The sequence below is a fragment of the Tupaia chinensis genome, unplaced genomic scaffold, assembly GCF_000334495.1.
Source record: "Tupaia chinensis unplaced genomic scaffold, TupChi_1.0 Scaffold143952_1, whole genome shotgun sequence".
Taxonomy (NCBI): domain Eukaryota; kingdom Metazoa; phylum Chordata; class Mammalia; order Scandentia; family Tupaiidae; genus Tupaia; species Tupaia belangeri.
In genome coordinates, this window is record NW_006203803.1 from 321,108 (window position 1) to 339,507 (window position 18,400).

Sequence of the window (18,400 nt, forward strand, 5' to 3'; positions counted from 1 at the left end):
ATGGAAACTCATGTCCTCATTGTCATTGGCTTCCATGAATCTTTTTATTTCAGTCTTTATTTCTTCAGTAGTTGTGGAGTCACTCAGGAGTCAGTTATTTAATTTCCATATATTTTAATATTTTTGAGGATTTCTTTTGAAATTAAACTCAAGGTTAATTCCATCATGGTTGGAGAAGATGCTGGATATAGTTTCTATTCCTTTGAATCTGTAGAGGTTTGCTTTGTGCCCTATTTTGTGGTCAGTCTTTGAAAAGGTTCCATGTGGGGGTGAGAAAAAAAGCTTATCTCGTGGTTTTTTAATGGAAAGTTCTATAGATGTCTGTTAAGTTCATTTGATTTATGGTATTGTTTAGATCTTTTATCTCTTTACCTATTTTTTGTCTAGATGATCTGTCCAGAGGAGATAGTGCAGTGTTGAGGTATCCAACAATTAGTGTGTTGCAGTCCATCTCTCCTTTTAGATCTAACAGTCCTTCCTTCACATATTTGGGTGCTCCTGTGTTAAGCACATAGATATTTCCAAGTGTTATATCTTCTTGATCTATTGACCCTTTTACTTCAATGTAGTGCCCTTCTTTGTCTCTTTGAACAGTTTTTGTTTTAAAGGCTATTTAGGCTATTTTGTCAGAAATAAGTATCGCAACTCCAGCTCTTTTTTTGGTTCCCATTTGCATGGAAAACCTTTTTCCATCCTTTCACTTTCAGTCTGTGTATGTCTTTATCCATGAAGTGGGATTTCTGTAAGCAATAGATAGAGGGTTTCTGGCTTTGTTTGTTTTAATCCATTTAGCCAGTCTGTGTCTCTTGATTGGAGAATTTAATCCATTAACATTCAGTGTTATTATTGATGTTACCAGATCTGTCCCAACATTTAAGCTTGCCATTTTCTTAGTTGCCTTTTATTCGTTTGTTTCTGGCTGTTAATTCTTTAGTTTTCCTGGCACAGCACTTTCTTCAGGGTTTCCTGGAGAGCTGGTCTGGGTGTTGGCAAATTCTTTCAGGTTTTGTTTGTCTGAAAAAAAAAAAATATATATATATATTTTATATATATATTTTTATATTTATATTTATATTTATATATAAATATATATATTTTTTTCCCCAAGGGGGATGGCCACAGCGCAATCGCTTCTCCTCCATTCTGCTCTCGGGATCATGGGCATGCACGCACACGTGCCCAGCGTGAGGTTAAGCAACCAGGTCCAGGGCTTGAACCATGGTCAACTACGTGGGAGTCCAGCAACAAAGTCATTACGCTAACTGCTGGTCCCATGTCTGAAAAGATTTTAATCTTTTTTCCCATATGAAGGATAATCTTGTTTTCTCTCTTAACACTTTCAATACGTCTTCCCTTTCTTTTCTTGCTTGCATTGTTTCTGTTGAGAGGCCTGGTGTTAGCCTGATGGGATGACCTTTGTAAGTCACTTCTTGTTTCTCTCTTGCCAGTATTAGTATCATGTCTTTATCTGTGGTCTTAGAAAGTATGGCTAAGATGTGCCTTGAGTAATATGTTCTTGGGTTGATTCTATTTGGGGTCCTTTGTATTTCTTAGGTCTAGATGCTTGAGTGCCTCTCTAGACTTGGGAATTTTTCTTCCAGGATTTCATGGAATAGATTTTCCATGCTGTTCTTAGTTTCTTTACCTTCTGGAATACCAATTATTCAGATGTTTTGACATCTAATGGAATCTAGTATTTCTCGTATATTATCCTTGTGTTTTTTTGTAATTTTCTCCATCTTTTTGGTGTTTTTTTTTTTTTCTAGGTCAGAGATTTTATCTTCTACATTGGAGATTCGATCTTCAGCATGGTCTAGTCAACTTTTAATACTTTCAAGAGAGTTTTTGATTTCCTCTATTACAGACTTCATCTCTAATAGTTCCATCTGATTCTTTCTCAGAGTGTCCATTTCTTCTTTCACATTGTGGAAGGACTTCTAATCTCCTGTAGTTCGTTACCTCTTTTCTGTTCCAACTCATGGAATTTGGTCACCATGAATGGTTGACATTCTTTCTCTGACATTTTGGTAATGTCCTCCATTTTTATGAAAGGTGGAGGAGAGTTACTCTGTTCCTTTGATGAAGATATATTTCCTGGTTATTCAGACCTGAGGCTCTTCTTTTACTTCTAGCCATTGGAAGATGTATTCACTTTTGAATACCTCTTAGGAGAACATATCTTCGACTAGGAATAAGTGTGTTTCCCTTTTGCTGTGAATTGATGTGTGCTGAAGTCTCTCTTCTGTTGTTTTTAGCAATGTGGTCTCAAGAGGGGTACTCTAGGGACCAGCATTTAGTGTAATGGCTATGTTGCTGGACTCCCATGTAGTTGACTGTGGTTCGAATCCTGGACCCAGTGGCTTAAACTCATGCCGGATGCATGTGCGTGTGTGAACAAGATCCTTAGAGAGAATGGAGGAGAAGGGATTGCGGCGTGGCCATGCCCCCCTGGGGGGTGAGTTCTCGCTTTCTGTCTCTCTGTCTCTCTCTGTCTTTCTGGCGAGTGCACGTGCCCGATAGTAAAAACCTCTCCAGAAAAAAAAAAAAGAGAGAGGTACTCATTCAGGTGTCTGAAGAGCAGTATCTCCTTTTTCACAGGTGGTTCCGTATAAGGGAGGATCCCAGAGAACCTTACATTTCTAAGAAATTTCAGATCTCTGACTCTAGACCTGTCTAGTCCCTCTGGCAGGATGGAAGATGAGGAGAGGATAATATAACAGAAAATAAGTACAGAAGGAAATAAAGAGGCCTGGAGATGGAATTGGAGCCTAATGCAGAGCAAAGGACATTCTGTGGGGCAAGAGAGAGAAGGGTATTAACAAAAGAATGGAGAAGAGTAAAGAAAAAAAAGGAGAAAACTACCTACCTGTCTAGGGAGTTGGATCTTGGACTGGGGAGCCTGGAAGTGAGTCAGTGGCGGGAGGCAGTGGTGCCCCTACCTCAGGGTCCCATGCTGGCAAGAGGCCTGGAGATGGAAGATGGATCTGGAGCCTCCTGCCCTTTCTTTCTTTCTTTTCTTTTTTTTTTTTTTTTTTTTTTTGCTATAGGGCATGTGCGCTTGTTGGAGAGACAGAGAGGCAGAAAGTGAGAAATCACCCTCTCAGAAGGATGGCCATGCCACAATCCCCTTTCCTCTCTTTGGGATTTTGGGCATGCACACACACATACCCAGCCTGAGTTTTAAGCTGCCAGATCTGGGACTTGACCTGTGATCTACTACGTAGGAGTCCAGTAACATAACTATTATGCCATCGACTGGTCCTCTTGTCTAAAGTTTTTACATTCTTGTTCTTGGGTTGTTTCTGCTTTATAGCATCCCTTTCTGGTTTTATAGCTATAGCACATTTGGATCCTTCATATCCATTAATTAGTGGTTTTGTTCTTTGGCTTAACTTAGTTTTGTTGTTTTTGTTTTTAGCTTCTTTGTAGTTTTTGTTTAATATTTCATTCCTTTGCAGGTAGTTGTCCGGTATATTTTGGGTATTCTCATCAATACTGCAGGTTCTCTTCACATGCTATACATCATTAGTTTCCTGATCATATGTAAGAGAAAAGGAAGGGTAGCTGATAGAAGATTTCTCTGTTATTAACATAGAGCCCTTTTATAGTTGTCTGTCTTTTCTTTTTTAGAGAGATTTTTGCTATAGGGTGCATGCATTTGCCAGAGATCCAGAGACAGAGAGACAGAAAGCGAGAAATCACCCCCCCCCAGGGGGAGGAGCACCCTGCAATCCCTTCTCCTCCATTCTACTCTGTGGATCTTGAACACACACGCACAAGCACCTGGCATGAGTTTAAGCTACTAGGTCAAGAACTTGAACCACAGCTAACTACATGGGAGTCCAGCAATGTATTCATTATGCCATCTGTTGGTCCCAGTTGTGTTTCTTTCAAAAACAGGAATTCTGTAAGACGATAAGAACAGGGATTGAACTCACTTTTAGGATCAGCAGATGGGCAACTAGTTTACAGGCTACAGCCAAGGGTCAGAATGACTTTGTTCAATTTCTTTGTAACATACTGTATATTTTTCTCCTTCAGTCTGAGTGCTAGATACCTGCCTTTAAGAGTGCCAATTGCGGGGCCAGAAGGTGGCATGGTGGTGAGGGCACTAGACTCCCAAATGGTTAACGTGCAGTTCAAGCCCTGGACCTGGCTGCTTAAAAATCATGCTTGGCATGTGTGCATGCATGCCTAAAGTTCTGAGAGGAGAATGGAGGAGAAGGGGTTGTAATGTGGCCATACCTTCTGGTGGGGTGATTTCTCCCTATGTATCTCTCTGATGAGTGTGTGTCCTCTATAGTAAAAACCTTTAAAAAAAATGCCACCTGCTACATTTGTCTGCTAACAGATTTTTTGTTGAATCCCTCTTCTGTAGCATCACTTCATACTTTCTGACTCTGAGGCCAGAACCCTCTCCCTTTCAGTTCCTTACATCTAGACATTGATATCTCTGACCATTTCATTGGTCAGCTTGCCTCACCTTTTTCTCAGATATTTACTGAAATCTCACATCTGTTGGTGGTCAGTCTTGTGCCTCACCTTCTCTCCTTCCTTTTCTGTTAAAGTTGTCTTCATTTTCCTTTGTAATATTTATTTCAATGCACTCTCAAGAGAAAACATACATTTTTCAGAGACAAAACATATTTCTGCTACTTTTTGTCCTTTCTAGTTGGTTTTAGAAAAGCTACCAGCTCAGTTTCTCGCCTGAACTTTAGTAAATTCTTGGAGGTTTCCAGTGTGTACTTTTTCTATTTATTTAGTATCTCCTCAGATAGACAGAAAACTCTACAAGAGCTGTAGTTGTGCATTCTGTTTGATTCGCTTCATCTAGAATGCCAGAGACTCATTGTAAGGAGTTTCAAAACTTCAAATGTAAGTGCTTATACTTAAAGCAGACCCCTTTGCTCTAACTTTGCTCTCGAGTTTTACTTTTTCTTTTGTTTCTTTAACTGTGCTTGCCTTAGTTTCTTTCTTGCCTAATTATCTTTCTCCTAGGGCTGCTTCTTCACCATGTCCTCTTCCCAATCCTTCTAGTCTTCGGGGGTAAAGCCGCACTTCCCTCTGGGCCCTGTCGTCCCTTACTCCTCAGGTTTACTGTAGGAAAGCCATTTTTAGGCATTTCAGTGCATCTTCCATGTTTCTTATTCACATCCCTGCTACACATTAAGGTTTCCTAAGAATACTCTCTGAATAGTTCTAAAACCAATTTTTAACTCATGTCCAATCTTGCCTTGCCCTTACTCCCATTTCCTCCTTTCCTCGTATTATTTTAAAATGAACCCCAGACATCATGTCATTTCCTTCACAAATATTTTAGTATGCATCTAAATAGGGCTCTTTTCTTTTCTTTGGAGAGGTTTTTGCTACAGGGCAATTGTGCTCACCAGAGAGATAGACAGAGACAAAGGGATAGAGAGCAAGAAATCACCCCCCAGGAGGGATGGCCATGCCGCAATCCCTTCTCCTCCATTCTTCTCTCGGGATCTTGGGCACGCACACACACGCACCCAACGTGAGTTTAAGCCACCGGGTCTGGGACTCGAACTGCAGTCGACTACATGGGAGTTCAGCGATATAGCCATTACGCTAACTGCTGGTCTCTAAATAGGGCTCTTTTAAAACTATATCCATGATACCATTAGCACATCTAAAATTACTTACATCCAGTAAGTATTCAAATTTATATGTTTCATAGTTACCATTGATACTTTTTATTTATTTGTTTTTGCTATAAAGTATATGCACTCACCAGAGAAAGAGAAAGAGAGTGAGAAATCACGCCCAAGGGGGCATGGCCATGCAGCAATCCCTTCTCCTCCAGTCTCTAGTCTCAGGATTTGGGGCATGAACACTTAAGCACCAGGTGTAGTTTTCAATATTTTGGGTCTGAAACTCAAACTGGGCAGTCAGCCATGTGGGACCCAGGGCCTTAACCTCCACACCACCTGCTAGCCCCACCATTGATACTTTTTATTTTGTTTGATTCAGTTAGGATCCAAGTAAGGTAAAAACATTACAATTGGTTGATAGGCCTTTTAAATCTCTTTTCATATATAAGCTACCTCTCCATCTCTTTTTTCTTGTTTTAATTGCAATTAAATTGTTGAATAAGTTACATTAGTTGTTTTGTACATTTTCTGGTTTGAATTTTACTGATTACATCTCTGCAGAGTTCTTTAATACTTTCTATGGAGCTTATTGTTTTCATTCCTGGGGATTCATGGCATTATTCAACTATTTACCATAATTCCTAATTTTTCATATTGATTTCAAATATCTTGAAATCTCTTTTTATAAGAAATTGTAAAAAGGAATCTGATCATTTGTTTGAGGTTTTGTATAGATGTGTTTCACTTGTCTATGTCTGTAATTGGAAAGCCAATTAGATTGTCATTTCTCTGAGGGACCAAATGTTTAAACTTTTTGGTGAATACAATATGTACTTTCCAAATTTAAGATTTATTTTTATTTCTCCCATGAGAGAAAGAGAGGGAGAAAGAGAGATATAGGCACCCTAACAGGGCACTTGTACCGCAATATACTCCTAGCCAGCCTGGATCATGGGTATGTATATGTGGCAGGCATGTACAGGGAGATCTCTGGATGTGTACCTGGTTCCTTCTACATGGTCCAGCATCACAGAGCTTCATGTTACTGTGAGAAAATAAAACGTTACATTAAAATGAGAATTAATTATATTTTCAAATTCCTGACATTTAATAAAGTGATAATTGTTGGGGCCAGCAGTTAGTATAATGGCTATGTTGCTGAACTCCCACATGGCCAACTGCGATTCGAGTCCTGGACCCGGTGACTTGAAATTCACACCAGGTGTGTGTGTGTACATGTCCAAGATCCCAAGAGAAGAATGGAGGAGAAGGGGTTACAACATGGCTATCCTCCCTGGGGGGGATGATTTCTTGCTTTCTGTCTCTGTCTCTATCTCTCTGGAGAGCACATGCATCATATAGCAAAAAAAAATCTCTAAAATAATAATAATAATAATTATAATACCTTACAAACCTTCTGTCAATAGCATGGTAATGTCTACATGATATGAGTGGAAGAACTGTGTTTTTTTCTTTTTCTTGAGAGTTATATCTGTTTCATGTTTTTTTGACTTTTGATTATTTTTATGTAACAGCTTTCTTCAAAGGAGTTTGTTCTTAGTCTTGCTGAATCATTTTTCTTGAGTAACATAAAGTGTGGCACATAGCATTATCATTTTAATGAACAAAGGACTTTCTCCTTAGTTGTTTTTATTCCAGAGATAAACTTGGAAGGATTAGACTCTTCAGGACAAAATGTCACACAGTAATATTTTATTATCTGTTGATGATGACATGTTTACTATTCATTTGGACTGGTTTAAGGTATATTTCATGATGGGTTAATTCTCTATATAAGCTAAATAATGTGTAGTGATTGAAAGTATAAAAAATAATAAGAGAAACTTCCTTAATACCAGATATAGTGTGTGTGAAAGAATAGGGTCTGAGGAAGGACATTTAGAAGAAAAATAGGGAGGCAAAGCATTAATGGGACAAAAAAATGTGGTATTATCTGTTGAAGATATTTTATAGTTTAATCAACTGGACTAGGGATAAATGTTCACCTGTTGAAATATTCACTTTGCAAGCTAAATAATATTATTGAATGTATAAAAGAAAATGAAATTAAAAATTGAAAAAAAAACTAGTAAAAAAAATTAATGATGTCTTCTTCTCATTCCCCCCTTGGTTTTAGGAGCAGGGAATCCAAAATGTAAAATTATACTTCTTTTGGGAAGAACTAAAAATACTTCTGTATCCAGGTAATAAATTCTAAATACAATATCTATGTAGGAATTAAAGTCATATTTCTATCTACTTAATTTATTTCAAAAGTACTATTCGGGGTCACAAATCATATATCATGAGATTTAATGTCAATATATTTGTATTTCCCAAGTATTTGCTAAAAGATATATTTGGAAAATATTTTAGGGTGTGTTGTTTGTACATTCTTCACTATGAAATTTCTGGCATTAGGAAGTATTGCTGCATCCTTAAAGCTATTTGGATCAGATTAGTAGACATAAATGTTTTTTAGAACTGTCTGTAATAATGAAGTGATTAGATATTTTGATCAAGAGCAATGGTCTTGAAATGTTTAATTTTGTATGTCAGTTCCCAGTTACCATTGTTGAGCAAGAAGAGGCCTCAGTCGAACAACTTTCACTTGTTTTCCAGTCATGGTGTTGGTTGTAGACACAACCTGCAGAGACTACTCAGTGTAGGGCTTTTACACAGGTCGACCCCAGTCATCACTGCTCACCTAACTACATGACTACAACAATAGCCGAGAGACAATTGCAACTCCACCTAATGTTTATCTTATTTTTCCTCTTAGCAAACTTTCTCTAACACCTCTTTTTATTTTAACCAGGCACAGACAACACAGCATAATTCTTGTTCCCATTGACACACCTGGAGTAGAATTAATTAGGCCTTTGTCAGTTTTTGGCTATATGGGTAAGTCCTCAATAAAAGTATCTATGCATTAGCAAGCACAAAGACTAAACTATGCAGCAACACTGAGGGAAATAGAGAGCATTTTACTGTAATCTCATACATCTCAGTATTGTTAGAAATCCCTAACAGCCTTTACTATAAGTGGCATGAAAATCGAACAGAGCAAATAGAGGTAGCAAGCCTCCTACTTCATCATCTTAACTTTTGGGAAAGGGCAGAAACAGCAGCTCTGTCTTCTCTCTGTCATCCATGAGAATAGATGAAAGAAACTGACATAGAGGGACCAGCAGTTAGCGTAATGGCTAAGTCGCTGGACTCCCACGTAGTTGACTGCGGTTCGTGTCCCGGACCCGGTGGCTTAAAACTTATGCTGGGCACGTGTGCGTGCGTGCCCAAGATCCCAAGAGGAGAAGGGAGGAGAAGGGATTGCGGCATTGCCATTCCCCCTGGGGGGTGATTTCTCACTTTCTGTCTCTCTGTCTCTGTCTGGCGAGCGCACATACCCTATAGCAAAAAACTCTCAAAAAAAATTGTTTCTAAGTTTAGCTTTTTTTTCGTTTGAGAGATTTTTTGCTGTAGGGCATGTGCACTCACTAGAAAGGCAGAGAGAGACAGACAGAAAGCAAGAAATCACCCCCCCAGTGGGGGGATGGCCATGCCACATCCCTTCTTCTCCATTCTCCTTTCAGGATTTTGGGCTCATATGTGTACTCCCCGGCCTGAGATTTTTTTTTTTTTTGGTCACAAATAGGACTTTTTATTTGTCACTATTAAAAGTCTGAATTTTAAACAGATTCTTGGACTGGTGGTTCATATCCATCAGCTCGTTCAACTTTGGCACCCATCTCATCCCCAGTAGCTTTTCCAGAGCTACTACCTTCACCATGAAGCTCCATGAGTTTTCCCAATTCAAACTTGGGCTTCTTTAGCATTTTGACTTTCCTGACGAAGACATCGTGGAGAGGGTAGATGGACTGGCAGGCCTTTTCTATGTCTTTTCCGATGCTGTCTGGAATCAGTTTATTGACCACTTCTTTCAAGTCATTTGTCTGTACCTCCCAGGTCATGATTTCCATCATCTTCTGGATTTGGTGGACCTGCTGATGCTGGGCATAAGAGGTCTTCCGTATCTGAATGTTGCGTTTTTTTAGTAAACCCAACACAGAAGAGACAAAGCAAATAGCCATCGGTAGTCTTGACATCGACATGAGCTTCAATCATGGTCTGCCATTTTTTGACCATGGACCACATTTTGTCACGGGTGAGATCCATGCCATGGAAGTTAGTCAGGCAGTTTTTGCCCTTAACATCCTCAGTAATTAGCTTGAATTTCCTAAATGCGACTTCGTCATTCTGCAGATCTGCAAGGCTCACTTCAAACACACGGCCCTTAAGGCCGTCGGACGCGATTTTGGTTCCTTGAGTCCTGGTAACCAGTGTCTTCCCAATATTTCTTATGTTGAACATAGCAGGTGCTTTCACGTCATACCAATCTTTTTTAGAAAATGGATCAACCACTTTCTTCTTGGCTGCTAAGTCGCTGGACTCCCACGTAGTTGACTGCGGTTCGTGTCCCGGACCCGGTGGCTTAAAACTTATGCTGGGCACGTGTGCGTGCGTGCCCAAGATCCCAAGAGGAGAAGGGAGGAGAAGGGATTGCGGCATTGCCATTCCCCCTGGGGGGTGATTTCTCACTTTCTGTCTCTCTGTCTCTGTCTGGCGAGCGCACATACCCTATAGCAAAAAACTCTCAAAAAAAATTGTTTCTAAGTTTAGCTTTTTTTTCGTTTGAGAGATTTTTTGCTGTAGGGCATGTGCACTCACTAGAAAGGCAGAGAGAGACAGACAGAAAGCAAGAAATCACCCCCCCAGTGGGGGGATGGCCATGCCACATCCCTTCTTCTCCATTCTCCTTTCAGGATTTTGGGCTCATATGTGTACTCCCCGGCCTGAGATTTTTTTTTTTTTTGGTCACAAATAGGACTTTTTATTTGTCACTATTAAAAGTCTGAATTTTAAACAGATTCTTGGACTGGTGGTTCATATCCATCAGCTCGTTCAACTTTGGCACCCATCTCATCCCCAGTAGCTTTCTGGAATCAGTTTATTGACCCCTTCTTTCAAGTCATTTGTCTGTACCTCCCAGGTCATGATTTCCATCATCTTCTGGATTTGGTGGACCTGCTGATGCTGGGCATAAGAGGTCTTCCGTATCTGAATGTTGCGTTTTTTTAGTAAACCCAACACAGAAGAGACAAAGCAAATAGCCATCGGTAGTCTTGACATCGACATGAGCTTCAATCATGGTCTGCCATTTTTTGACCATGGACCACATTTTGTCACGGGTGAGATCCATGCCATGGAAGTTAGTCAGGCAGTTTTTGCCCTTAACATCCTCAGTAATTAGCTTGAATTTCCTAAATGCGACTTCGTCATTCTGCAGATCTGCAAGGCTCACTTCAAACACACGGCCCTTAAGGCCGTCGGACGCGATTTTGGTTCCTTGAGTCCTGGTAACCAGTGTCTTCCCAATATTTCTTATGTTGAACATAGCAGGTGCTTTCACGTCATACCAATCTTTTTTAGAAAATGGATCAACCACTTTCTTCTTGGCTTCCTTTGTGCCGCCTTTCGTAAGGCACTTATTCTTGCCAACTGCCATGGTGCTACTCAGAGAGCCAAAAGGCTCCCGGCCTGAGTTTTAAGCCACCAGGTCCAGGACTTGAACCATAGTCAACTAGGCAGGAGTTCAGTGACATAAATATTACCATCTGCTGGTCCCCAAGTTTAGCTTTTTTAATCAGCCTACAAGAGTTGTAAATAACCAGTGAGTTTTGATTTATTTGAGTCTAAAACCTTTCTTTCATCATATCTTTTGGGTGGAATGTCTAAGTAGTAAGGATATAATTGTTTCCTGCTGTCCTTCTTGGGCGTATGTTCATCTGATCATGCTGTTTGAGTCATCCACTCAGCAAGTGTTTACTGGGCATTGTTACAGATGTTTGGAATGCTCTAGTTAATATAACAGACTGAGATCCTGGCCCTCTTGAGCTTGATTGTTGGTGGAAAGAGACTTATAATAAGTACAGACATCTAAAGAAGTAAATTATATAACATGATAGCAGGTAAAAAATGGTACAGAAAGTCGATGAGCTTCAGGGTCTGCAGTGCCTTTGACTTTCTGTTGTTGAATGTGATAAGTGATTGTGTTTTTGTTTTTTTTTTTAATGTTTTAGTCGTAAGGCATGTGTGCTTGCTGGAGAGGAACAGAGGCAGAGAGAAGAAAAGTGAAATCATCCCTCAGGAAGGATGGCCATGCAACAGTCCCTCCTCCTCCATTCACCTCTCAGGATTCTGAGCACGCACACACACATGCTGCATGAGTTTCAGTTGCCAGATCCAAGACTCAAACGTGTTCAGCCATGTGGGAGTCCAACACCTTTGCCATCATGCCATCCGCTAGCCCCTGATGAGTGAATATTTTCAAATAAACTGATAGAAGCAACAGTTTCATAGAACATTTAACATCATCACCTTCTGTAAGATACAGCTGTAAGGTGTATCCACATGTTAATTATAGGTCACAATATGGAATGAACAAGCTCACTAGAACAAATTGCACACGGGAAATTGTTGGGTTGCAAAGCAACAGCTGTAAGTCACCAAAAATGGTTATATGTTATAGATGAGTTACAAATACTATTCATGGCAGAACCTATGTTTGCATTTTCAGTATCAAAAATTCACCAAGGGACTAGCAGTTAGCGTAATGGCTGTGGCTTTGGACTCCCATATAGACAGCCACAGTTCGAGTCCCGGGCCCGGTGGCTTAAACTCAGGCTGGGCGCATGTGCATGCATGCGCAGGATCCCAAAAGGAGAATGGAGGAGAAGGGATTATGGTGTGGCCATCATCCCTGAGGGGTGATTTCTTGCTTTCCGACTCTCTGTCTCTCTGTCTTTCTGGCAAGCGCATATGCCCTATAGGAAAAACCTCTCAAAAAAAAAAAAAAAAAAAAAATTCACCAGCGCCTCTCCAACTCCCTATGTCCAAGGCCAAAAAAAACAGCGTGAAGACTGATTAATGCCTGTTCTAACAGGAAGAGGGTGTAAGTTAGTCAGCATGAGATTATCTCCAGGACATAATGGGAAGGAGGGGTGATGAAGACAAAAGTGTGAAGTGACTCAAATGCCAGCATTTTCAAGAGGCAAACAAGTAGTGGAACAAGTGTGGGCTTGGGGTAAGCATAGCTGAAGGGCCCATTTCTCCTTCATCACTGATGCTGAGCCCGTTCAGCAGAAAACCTTCACTCCTTCGGGTGCTGTTTTCCACAATGATAAAATAAGACATTTGCATAACTTTATGCACTTACCGTTTCTGAAACATTCAACGTTTTTGGTTCAAGGAAAACTTTCTTTAAAATCTCATATATAAAACATTTCAAAGTAATAGCAATAATAAATCAAAATGGCCTGGGTGGAGCTGTGGAGTCCAGTCTTCCTCTTTCATAACTCCACAACGTCAGAAAATGAATTAAAAACATCTGGATCAAATGATTTCATTTAATCTTTTAAAGTTTTTTCCAACTTGACCAGTTAGTAAGTTTTCTGGGCTCCTGGATGCTAACTGTCTGGGGCTGAGGTCTACCTGGAATGTCTTTGACATCTGGATCTTTTAAATCCTCCTTTCTTTGAATAAGTACACTTCAGTAGATAAGTTATATGTGACCTTTTCCCAGCTGACTTACAATTTTTACCTTCTATTTTCTAGATCAGTTACATGGAGGACATTTTGAGATCCATTTTAATCAAGTACGAGTTCCTGCTACCAATCTAATACTAGGTGAGATGGGTGGGAAAGATGATTTTCCAGTATTGCACGTTAATATTTTCAAGTCTAAATCTAGAAAAGACATGCAGTCTACTTTAATTTACACATTTTCCTCTCTCCCTTATTCCATTTATCAAGGAACAATTTCTACTTTGTTGTTTTTCTTACATGGAATAATAAAGTTTTATGTAAGTGTTGAATGTGGTTTTATATACCATAGCAATGAAAAACACAGCTAATTACAAAAATTAAACAGACCAGAGCAACATATTTTCCTTAAGCATTATCTGCAGGCCTCTATGTGTTTCAAGAGAACCTCAGTACTTTCTGAATTCAAGTCATGTACAAGTTAGACACAGAAGTAATTTAGACACTGTGATGGCGTGACTATCCTCACGCTTATTGGACTCTTACCCGACCTTCTAGGAACATTTCGGATGCCACCTGTTTCAGGAATGGTTTTGTATTTCTTACCCCAGCCACTCAACAAGCCTCTGACTCCTCCCAGGGCCTAGGTCTCAGGGCTCTACTCTCTCTCTCTCTCTCTCTCTCTCTCTCTCTCCAGTGCCTTTCTTCATCTGTCTCTATAGCCCTATCCACGCCCTCTCTTCTGGATTCTAAACTCCTTGTGTAGAGACTGTCTCTACGTCCCCTTGTAACTACTGCAGCACTATAAAATAGCTTATGCATAGCAAGTACTCAAAGGACAGCTCTTAAATTTGATTGAAATACTTAATGATGGTGTTAAATATACAAAAATAAAAACTTTCAGAAATACTTAGTGAACCTTATCATAGAATTGACTTTCTCACCAGGACACCATTTTTTTTGAGGACAGCTCATCATTTTCCCAGGATTTGTGTAACAAAAGAAATGGTTGGGTCATTTTCTCCTTACTTTCTCACAGGTGAAGGCAGGGGATTTGAAATTTCCCAAGGCCGCCTGGGACCGGGCAGAATCCACCACTGTATGAGAACAGTCGGTCTGGCTGAACGTGCTCTGCAGATCATGTGTGAACGGGCAACACAAAGGGTGGCCTTTAAGAAGGAACTGTATGCACATGTAAGGATGACTGCTTATTTGAGTTTATGGTATCCCTGTGGACGGCACTAACCTTGAACAAAAGCATTACTTGGTGAGAGAAGTTTCCTCTACATGTGGAAGGTAGTTTTTATTCACAAAGCATATTTATGTCTGTATTTAAATATAAAAATATGAGAGATGTCTATCTTTGTGAAAGATTAAATAGCTTTTAAAGTGCTCAAAACCTCAGCACACAAAGAATAGGGACAGTTCCTTCACTTTGATCAGACTCTCATTCTCTAGAGAACCTGACACTCTGGACATGAAGAGGTTGTCATAAGGAAGAAGGATTCTTGTCCTTTGGTTTTCTGGGAGGAATTAGGACAGATAAGTGTAAAGACAGGAGAGAATAGGTCAGCACTCAGTTAAAGAGGAGCATTCCAACAGAGACATTTTTAAATAACATGGACTGCTTCAGGAGGAAGCTTGTTCTCTGTCTCTGGAGAAATGCAAGTATAAATGGGACCAGCATTTGGTGAGATGGGCAGGATATTTAAATTTTCATCTGTAAGTCATATACAACTGAGTCTGTTATTTTCCAGACATTACACACGTAGTTGCGGGCCAACAAATAGAAAGGTGATTCCCACACAGCTGACCCCATGGTTCAAGTCCTGGACTTGGCAGCTTGAAAAACACACTGAGTATGTGTATATATGTGCCCAAAATCCCAAGAGAAGAATGGAGAAGAAGGGATTTTGGTGTGACCATCTCCCCAGAGATGATTTCTTACTTTCCCTCTCTTTCTGGCAAGCTCATAGTTAAAAAAAAAAAAGGCTAAAAATAAATTAATAAATGATAAAATAAACAAAATTACCAGTGGGCAATATAATTAAAATTTGGAAACATGTATCAAGAGAGAAAAGAAGGGATCATTAGACTTCCGGGAAACCTTTTTTACACAGAAGTGGGATATCTAAAAAATCCCCCAAAAAAGTTCTTGTAATTTTTAAGAAAGCAGGAGAAATTATCATTAAATATTTTATATTTACTATTGCTTCTGTGTTAGTGTGAGTTCAAACTGGTGGTGCTAGAATTGTATTTGTGTTTGCTGGATACGTGTATTTAATATATTGGTCCCCTTATAAAGTATATCTATGATTATCTTATAAAACTTTATATTCTTTCTTTTCTTCTTTTCTTCAAATTGCCAGAGGGCATGTGTGCTCACCAGAGAGAGAGAGAGAGAGAGAGAGCGCACCCAATGAGGCATGGTCATGCTGCAATCCCATCCCCTCCATTTTTCAACCCTGTCAGGAATTTGGGCACATATGCACATGTGCCTGGCATTTTTCTCAAGCCATTGTGGTCAGGAATTAAACTGGGGTCAGTCATGTGGGATATAGCTCCCTTAACTGCTAGGCTAGGAACTGCCCTAGATCGTTTACTTTCAGTTTTTATAGGCTGTGTTTTTCATTGTTTTGTTGGTTTTTGTTTATTTTTTTGGAGATGTTTTTGCTATAGGGCGTGTGTGCTTGCCAGAAAGACAGAAAGAGACAGAGAGACAGAAAGAGAAATCACCCCCCCTCAGGGGGGTGGCCACTCTGAATTCCCTTCTCCATTTTCCTCTCGGGATCTGGGACACGCACTCACATGCACATGCACCTGGTGTGAGTTTAAGCCACCAGGTCCAGGACTGAAACCGCTGTTGACTATGTGAGAGTTCAGCGACATAGCCATTATGCCAACTGCTGGTCCCTGTTTGTTTGTTTTTAGTATTATTCATAAATGTGACTTATTTATGACATCATTCTTATAAAAAATAATAAGCCTGCTTTATGAGGCCACACCTAGGCATAGCTGTGGGGAGCCCTTTTGGCATGCAGCAAGGGCTAAGGTTCAGCTGTTGGACGGGCACTGTGGGAGGGGCAAGGAAGTGGGACCTTCTGCGACCATGGATACAGCCCCTGCTGCTACTGACTAGGGGCTAAAGACTTGCTCATGGCACTGACCATTACTGCGTGCCCTGGGCTCCTCTCACACTTGCCATGCAAACCCTAGAGCTAGGCGAAGGGAGGAATGGTTAACTGATGAACAGGCATCTTGAACCCAGAGGCACTACTTTTATGACTGATGTTTTAGTCCTTTACTGGAGAAAAGTTTTCCTCATGTTTTTAAAGTTAATGTGTCTTGCAGAACAAGCCTGGACTTTTCACAACTATGCCTCTCTTCACTAGAAATTTCTCACAGATATAATGATCTGGCAGAGGAAAAGAGAGATGTGCGAGCATATTATAAACAAAGATCTGGGCCCTCTTTCTTCTCCCATTTGTGAAAGTGAATTCTATTTTCCTGAATTTGGAGACTCCTTCCAGCTGCCTTATAAATTACTCCAGGCTTTAAAACAAGACATTATCCTCCAAGTTCAGTCTTGCACCAGCCTGTGATGTGGTGTTTAAGCTGCATCCCACATAGCCAACTGCTCCATTCACGCTCCAGACCAGTGATGTGAAAAAACACATTGGGCACATGTTTGTGTGCCCCAAATCCCCAAAGGAGTGAAAAGTGGAAAGGAAGGGATTACCGCATGAACGTTCCCCATGGAGGGAGGGACATACTTTCTCACTTTCCGTCTCTCTTTCTCTGTCTCTCACTCCCTTCACACTGTCTGGCAAATTAAAAAAAATAAGTTTGGTCTTACTAAGTAAGCTTGGCAATTCCTTAATAGTTATAGGGCTTTTTAAATGATGTATTTTATATTGAATGAGTTATGATAGCTTATTTTGAGGAAATGGCCATTTTATCTAAGCTGTCAATTGTATGTGTTCAGAGTTTTTCATAGTGTTCGATTATCCTATTGGTGTCTGCAAGGGGTCTGCTCTGTTTGTTTTGTCTTTTTTTTTTTTCTATTTTTCCTACATCCCTGCAGGTAAATTTAACTTTTTCCCCCCATAGGGCATGTGTGCTTGCCAGAGAGGAGAGAGATAGAGAAAGGAAAATTGAGAAATTGCTCCTGGGGGGTGGGGGGTATAGCCACACCACAATCTCTTCTCTATTCTCTTCTCAGGATTTCAGGTACAAACGCACATGTGCCTAGCATAACTTTCTAGTCATCAGGTCTTGGACTTGAACCATAATTGCCCATATGGAAATCCAGTCATCTTAACCACCACGCCATCTGCTGGCCCCAATTTAACATTTTTAGAACTTCATTTTGATTTGTTCCTAGTGTATCTAAGTATATCTCTTTGTATAGCCTCTTCAGTCTCATTACCTTCCTCATATGTGTATGAGTATATGTACACACATACACACACACACACACACACACACACACACACACGATTCTACTGGTGTCATCATTTTACCAGTTTGAGAGAAGTGTAGAAATTTTACCTTTCTTTAAGTTCCTTTTATTTATTTACTTTTTTTAAGAGAGAGATTTTTCTTTTGGGTGCATGCATTCACCAGAAAGACAGAGAGATAGAAATCACCACCCAGGATTGGGGGTTGACCATACCACAATCCCTTCTCCTCCATTCTCCTCTTGGGATCTTAGGCATGCATGCACATGTGCCTGGTACGAGTTTTAAGTCACTGGGTATGGGACTCAAACCATGGTCAACTACATGGGAGTCCAGCAATGTATCTATTATACCATTTGTTGGTCCCACCTTTCTTTAAGTCCCTTTAACCTTCCCCATTTTTAAGTGTCTTAATTATTGTCCTTACATATATTTAGAATAACACTAGAGATTTAGAAATTTAGCTTCAATCTTCAAACATAATTTAGAAAATTCATTAAGAAAAACCAGTTATATTTAGCCATAATTTTTTCTTATCATATTCTTTCTTTCCAGGAAAGGAATGAAAGGAATCTTGGATAATAAGATTCCTTTCATTCCTCCTTTCCTTTCTGTTTGAAGATCTTCTTTTAGCTATTTATTTAGGATCCATAGATGATGAATTTTTATATTTTATTTGAGAATGTCTTGATTATTTTCCTTCATTCCTGTAGGATATCCATGCTA

General features: G+C 39.9%; 1 protein-coding gene across 1 annotated transcript in view; it reads left to right on the forward strand.

Annotated features, from left to right (window-relative positions):
• Positions 1-18,400, forward strand: part of ACAD11 (acyl-CoA dehydrogenase family member 11) — a 130,236-nt gene that overhangs the window by 102,433 nt on the left and 9,403 nt on the right. The window contains exons 14-17 of the mRNA XM_006165546.3: positions 7,750-7,816; positions 8,431-8,516; positions 13,287-13,358; positions 14,254-14,408. Coding sequence (XP_006165608.1) covers positions 7,750-7,816; positions 8,431-8,516; positions 13,287-13,358; positions 14,254-14,408 — 380 coding nt within the window. The remainder of the gene's footprint in view (positions 1-7,749; positions 7,817-8,430; positions 8,517-13,286; positions 13,359-14,253; positions 14,409-18,400) is intronic.